Below are 6,912 nucleotides of genomic sequence, written 5' to 3'. Positions count from 1 at the left end.
CATAGAGTCTACCATGCAGATGATGTCAACCCCTTTTCTGGTTGCTTGGCTACTTAACATTCCGTCATCACCCCCCCTCCCCCCCCACCCTTCCTTATCCAATCAATCTTTGCAATCGAAAGCATAATCAATAGCCTTTGTCACCCAGGGGTCAAAAGTCAAGTTGCAGAGATGTTGCATGCCTTTAGGGTTAGCTGTAAATCTCCATCCCCTCCCCCCTGCTCCCGCTGCTCTCCCCTGTGGCTAACATCTTTCTCTCTCCTCCCTCTGTTGCAGGAACGAGGTCTGATGATGGGATGGATGTGAACATGGGCCAGTGGGCCAGCATGCGCCTGCTTCGCCTGGCCCTCCCCCTCCTCCTCCTCCTGCTGCTCCCTCCGGGGCGCTGCCAGGACCCCCCGGGCCCCCCTGACCCACAGGGGCGCCTCCTCTTCACGCTGCCCCTCTACCATGCCACCGTTCACGAGAACTCCGCCGCCCGCACCTACGCCAGCAGCCGGGTCCGCATGGGCGTCCGCCTGGCGCTACGCTCCTGGGAAGTCCGCTACCGGATCACCTCCGGGGACGACGAGGGCTTCTTCAAGGCGGAGGAGTATGTGCTTGGGGACTTCTGCTTCCTGCGCATACGGACAAAAGGCGGGAACGCGGCCGTCTTGAACAGGGAGATCCAGGACAGCTACGTGCTGATGGTGAAAGCGTCCGTCAAGGGGGAGGTTTTGGAGACCTGGACTAAAGTCATCATCCAGGTGCTGGACATGAACGATCTCCGACCCCTGTTCTCCCCCACTACCTACTCTGTCACCGTGGCGGAGAGTGCCCCCCTCAGGACGAGCATCGCCCAGGTCACAGCCACAGATGCCGACGTTGGGTCCAATGGGGAATTCTACTACTTCTTCAAGGACAAGATGGAGCTGTTCGCGGTGCACCCCACCAGCGGTGTGGTGTCGCTCAGCGGCCGTCTGAACGTGGAGGAGCAGAGCCGCTACGACCTGGAGATCCAGGCGGTGGACCGCGGAATGAAGCTGTACGGGAACAACGGAGTAAGCAGCACCGCCAAGCTGCTGGTGCACGTGGAGCGTCTGAACGAACACGCTCCTGTGATCAGCGTGGTCACACATGTGCCCTCCTGGCTGGATAAGGACCCCGTGTTCGCAGTGGTAACCGTGGAGGACCTGGACGAGGGCTTGAATGGAGAGATAGAGTCGGTCACCATCGTAGCAGGCAACCCCTTGGAGCAGTTCACTCTGGTGAGGTCGGAGGGGAACGAGTTTGCAATAAAAGCCCCAGAGATGGTGGACTGGGAGAGCTATCCTCACGGCTTCAACCTCTCCCTTCAGGCCACAGACAGTGGCACCCCTCACAAGTTTTCCGCTGTCAGGGGTGTCCACATCCTGCTCAGGAGGCCTCAGACGGTGGAGGTGAAGTTTGAGTCTGACTTTTATGAAATCAGCCTGAACGAGATGTCCCCTCCAGGTAGCATTGTAGAGGCGGTGAAGATCACCCCCGAGCCAGACGATGCAGAGTACGTCCTCACCCCCTCCACATACTCCGCCTTCTTCACCATAAACCCTCTGACCGGCGTGATCTCCACTGCCCGCTGGTTCACCTCTGCCTCCCAGGGCCTGTTTGACCTGGAGGTGCTGGAGGTCGACAGCGAACTCAGGGTCAAAGTTAGGGTCACAATTAAGGACGCCAACGACCACACCCCGACGTTCGCCCAGACGATATACGAGGTCTTTGTCAACGAGAGCGTTCCCGTGGGAACAAGCGTTCTGTCCGTGTCGGCTGTGGATGAAGACAGTGGTGAGAATGGATATATAACCTACAGTATAGCCAGCCTGCAGCCGCTACCTTTCAAAATCAACCAGTTCTCTGGGATTATCACCACCAAGCAAGAACTAGACTTTGAGTCGTCTTCTGAGAGCTATGTGTTTGTGGTGAGGGCTTCAGACTGGGGCTCCCCCTACAGACGGGAAAGTGAAGTCAACGTAACTATCCGCCTGGAAAACGTGAACGACAACCAGCCCTTGTTTGAGAAGGTGGAATGCCAGGGAGTCATCTCTCGAGATTTCCCCGTAGATGATGTGATCACCACCATGTCCGCCATTGACATAGATGAGCTGGAGCTGGTGAAGTACAAGATCCTGTCAGGTAACGAGGAGAGTTTCTTCCAGCTCAACCCAGACTCAGGAGTTCTGTCTCTGCTGAGATCCCTCGCCACCGCCAGCCCCAAAAATAACGTGTTCAGTTTGAAAATAACTGCCACGGACGGAGAGAACTTCTCGGATCCGATGTTCGTCAACATCTCCCTAGTTCAGGGGAAATCCCCTCCGAAGAGTTTCAACTGCAGAGAGACCCGTGTCGCCCAGAAGTTAGCTGAGAAGCTTCTAAAGAAGTCCAAGGCTAGCAGCAAGCCCAAGATGGAGGATGGTTTTATCGACCTGTTCTCAGTAAACCGACAGAGCCCTCAGTTTGACAAAGCCTTCCCCATGGACATACCAGTACGAGAGGACTTGGCGGTTGGTTCTAGTGTGTTCAAGGTAAAGGCTCACGACGGGGACACCGGCTTCAATGGCCAGGTTCTGTATGCTATCTCCGACGGCAACACAGACAGTTGTTTCACCATTGACATGGAGACCGGCCTCATCAGCGTGTACCTCCCCTTAGACCGCGAGAAGAGAGACCGGTACCTTCTCAACGTTACGATCTACGACCTGGGCCTCCCTCAGAAAGCCGCCTGGCGTCTCCTGACCGTCTATGTGGAGGACGCCAACGACAACGCTCCCCAGTTCCTGCAGGACGTCGGCTACCGTGCCGCGGTCCCAGAAAACACGCCAATCGGCACGGAAGTCATCCAGGTTGAGGCCACCGATAAAGACCTGGGGCCTAACGGAGAGATCTCCTACTCGCTCCTGACGAGCACCAGCCAGTTTGGCATCAATAGCAGCACCGGGATTGTGTACGTGGCTGGGCAGCTGGACCGGGAGCTCATCGCTTCCTTCCACCTGAAGGTTGAAGCTCGAGACAAGGCGGAGAAGGGGAACCAGAGGTTTTCCGTCACCAATCTGAAGATCTCTCTTGAGGACGTGAACGACTGCCCACCGGCGTTCATCCCTAGCGTGTACATGGCCCGTGCCCTGGAGGACCTGCCTGTGGGCACGGTGGTGGCCTGGCTGGATACCCAGGACCCGGACCTGGGCCTGGGGGGGCAGATCCGGTACTCCCTGGCCAACGACTACAACGGGAAGTTTGAAGTTGATAAAATAAGCGGAGCCATCAGGCTGACAAAGGAGCTGGACTATGAGACCCAGCAGTTCTACAACCTCACCGTGAGGGCCAAGGATAGAGGCCGGCCCGTCTCCCTGCTGTCCGTCACCTCTGTGCTGCTGGAGGTGGTGGACGTGAATGAGAACCTCTACGCTCCATACTTCTCTCACTTCGCCCTGACAGGAACCGTGAAGGAGAGCGCGCGGATCGGAACCACCGTGTTCCAGGTGACGGCCCGGGATGACGACTTGGGCCGGGACGGAGAGATACAGTACTCCATTCGGGACGGGAGCGGGCTCGGACGCTTCACCATCGACGAGGAAACAGGTAAGCAGGATTTTCCGCACTATTTACACGCCGGGTCAGGTTTTAACCTTGTTCTGCAGATCCAAGCTGGATACTGCCGTGTGAGTGCTCTGCGATTAACACAATGTAGCTGTGTCTTGTCTCGGCTGGGTGTTTAATGGTTCTACACCTAAGTCTTTTATCAGCTGTGTGTTCAGTAGTGGTGCAGCTAACTCCTGTCTCCCCTGTGTGTTCAGTAGTGGTGCAGCTAACTCCTGTCTCCTCTGTGTATTCAGTAGTGGTGCAGCTAACTCCTGTCTCAGCTGTGTGTGAGAAACAGACATGAAGGAGAGAACCTGTCCGGCGGCTGACAAAGAGTCTAATTGTGGAGCAGGGAGCAGCGTTGAGGCTGTTCTTAGGAGGGCTAGAGACATGATTTATAAGCTTAGCTCCAGTGTGGGGAGAGGGCGCGGGTTGCCAGATTGAATTACCACACTGAACTCTTTATTTACATTTAGTGCAGTTGTCATTTCTGCATGACCCAGACGTTTGGCTCCCTCTCCACCTCTCTCCTCCTCCCCATCCACCCCTCCTCTCCTCTCCTACCCCCCTGCTTCCTCTCCTCCTCCCCATCCACCCCTCCTCTCCTCTCCTACCCCCCTGCTTCCTCTCCTCCTCCCCATCCACCCCTCCTCCCCTCTTTCCCTCCCTCCCTCCCTCCCCTCCACCCCTTCCTCCTCCCCCTCCTCTCCTGCTCTCCCACCCCGGCCAGAGTGCCAGTGTGACATTCCCCTCCGAGGTATTCTAGGATTTTCCTGTTTCTATTTATTTAAACTGCCCAGCCTCACGGCCCTGCCTGCCAGGCTGAGGAGAGACAAACTGCCCAGCCTCACGGTCCTGCCTGCCAGGCTGAGGAGAGACAAACTGCCCAGCCTCACGGTCCTGCCTGCCAGGCTGAGGAGAGACAAACTGCCCAGCCTCACGGCCCTGCCTACCAGGCTGAGGAGAGACAAACTGCCCAGCCTCACGGTCCTGCCTGCCAGGCTGAGGAGAGACAAACTGCCCAGCCTCACGGCCCTGCTTGCCAGGCTGAGGAGAGACAAACTGCCCAGCCTCACGGCCCTGCTTGCCAGGCTGAGGAGAGACAAACTGCCCAGCCTCACTGCCCTGCCTGCCAGGCTGAGGAGAGACAAACTGCCCAGCCTCACGGTCCTGCCTGCCAGGCTGAGGAGAGACAAACTGCCCAGCCTCACGGCCCTGCCTGCCAGGCTGAGGAGAGACAAACTGCCCAGCCTCACGGCCCTGCCTGCCAGGCTGAGGAGAGACAAACTGCCCAGCCTCACTGCCCTGCCTGCCAGGCTGAGGAGAGACAAACCTTTTCATTTCCTTGCCTGGAAGGGGGGGCAAGCAGGAGAGGGATTATGGGTATTATGACCTTGGTCCACGGTGTGGGATCCAGCTCTCGCCTGGGTGAGTTATGGGGAAGCGCCGTTTGTACTATAAAGTGGGACTGGCTGGAAGGGGAAGAGTGATGTTGGGTTGAGGAGCATCTCAGCACCTAAACAGCATCACCTCAGCGTGTCTGTAGGGACAGTAAATTATCTAGATGGTTTTAAATTGCCTTTGGATCCCCTGCAAGCTGGGATTGCAGCGGGTGAAGTCTCCTCTCTCTCTGGGTGGTGTGTGGAATCAAACAAGGACAGACTACAGCCACCTGAGCTCATTTATGGAAGAATCCAATATTATCCTTGAAGCTCAGCTGGAGTCTATACCGTCAAGGTCTTTTGTTAAATGTTTGTTTTGGTTTCAAGGCGGTGTAAGATAATGGACTAGGCTAGGAGAGGGAGAAGACTAGGCTAGTAGTCTCGCCCCTCCTCTCCTCCTTGGGGAACAAGTTATATACTGTCATCCATTAAACGCGTGCAGTTCCACAACTACCGTTTTCAAAACATTCGTCCGTAAGATAATTAATTCCTCAGCTGGTCTGCGGCGTAGCAGTTCCCTCATCTCTGGGTTTTCAGGATTGATTTTCAGAGGTCGGATTTCAGGTGAGCCCTGGTGCGTGTTTACGGGGTGCGACAGCTGACCCCCTCTGCTGCTCCCGGCCCAACACACCTGAACGCAGCCTCGCCCTGCGGACCTGCGGAAGACTCTGAACCCCAAGTTGCTCCCGATTGCCAGGCTGGCGCCTTGCATGGTAGCTCGCTGCCGTCGGTATGTGTGAGTGAGAGTATGAATGGGTGAATGAGAGGCAAACATTGTAAAGCGCTTTGAGTGCCACTAAGGTAGAAAAGCGCTATATAAATGCAGTCCATTTATAGCTGTTTTCAGCAGGATTCTGATGGGACCTGGATGCCAGGTCGTCACACTAGCTGAGGAAGGCAGTGACTGAAAAACAGCGATTTAACGTTGTCACAATATCTCATCTTTAATCAAACCGAGAAACGTTTAATTGAGAATGGAAATGGAAGGAAGATAAGATGGCTCCCTCTCTGAGCTTCTGTCAGGTTTTCGTGTACAGCGTCTGGATGTGGAACACGACAACCAGTCGTCCCTGGGAGACACTTATCTCTGGATACACCTCGCACCTGGCCATCGGAGATCCCGCCTTGCCATGGCAGATCCCGCCTCGCCATGGCAGATCTCACTAGGGATCGACCGATAATGGCGCTGTTATTAATTATTTTACGGTTATCGGTATCGGTCATTTTCAAAACCAAATTGCCGATTCAAAACTGTTTTTAGGGGGGGGGCTTCCTGCACCCCAACCTGGTGCTGCTGGGTTGGGACACTAATTGTTACCCATTTTATTATCTTATAAAACTTCAGGGAACTATTACATTTACTTTCCATTATTTGTTCATTGTTGCTTTTTGTGGTTTAAATTAACTTCTTTAAGTTTTACAAAATTTTTACAGAATGCTGCTGGATGCTCCCTGCACATTTTATGTGGTTGTTATTATTAACAGTTCTCAGAATTAAAGATATGGTTAAAATAATTTAAAGAGAGCCTTTTTATTCTTAATTTTGACATACATTTTCATTTTTACACTAGACATATATATGTCTATATATATATCGGTTCAAAATATTGGTTATCAGTCTGTTTGATCTGTAATAATCGGTATCGGCATCGGTCCTAGAAAACGCATATCGGTCGACCCCTAGATCTCACCTCGCCATGGTAGATCTACACACATGGGTTGTTAACCTGACGTGGCATTGTTGCACCAGATACAAATTAGTATAATCAGTATTGTCATAATTTAAATGCAGTAAATGGGTAAACATGTCCTTGTTTTACGTGGACCTGTTGTTATAAAAACTGTGTTAATATTAGTTTTGGAAAAGATTTGAGCC

At 53.8% G+C, this 6,912-nt stretch overlaps 1 protein-coding gene across 1 annotated transcript in view; it reads left to right on the top strand.

Annotated features, from left to right (window-relative positions):
* Window positions 1-280: 280 nt before the first annotated feature.
* Window positions 281-6,912, top strand: part of LOC134015498 (protocadherin Fat 3-like) — a gene marked incomplete at its 3' end in the record, with an annotated part of 25,762 nt that continues 19,130 nt past the window's right edge. The window contains 1 exon segment of the mRNA XM_062455035.1: window positions 281-3,594. Within this exon segment, the coding sequence (XP_062311019.1) occupies window positions 297-3,594 (3,298 nt within the window).

This window comes from Osmerus eperlanus, unplaced genomic scaffold, assembly GCF_963692335.1.
Source record: "Osmerus eperlanus unplaced genomic scaffold, fOsmEpe2.1 SCAFFOLD_128, whole genome shotgun sequence".
Classification (NCBI taxonomy): domain Eukaryota; kingdom Metazoa; phylum Chordata; class Actinopteri; order Osmeriformes; family Osmeridae; genus Osmerus; species Osmerus eperlanus.
The sequence above is the reverse complement of the archived record's forward strand: the minus strand, read 5'-3'. Positions and strand labels throughout refer to the sequence as shown.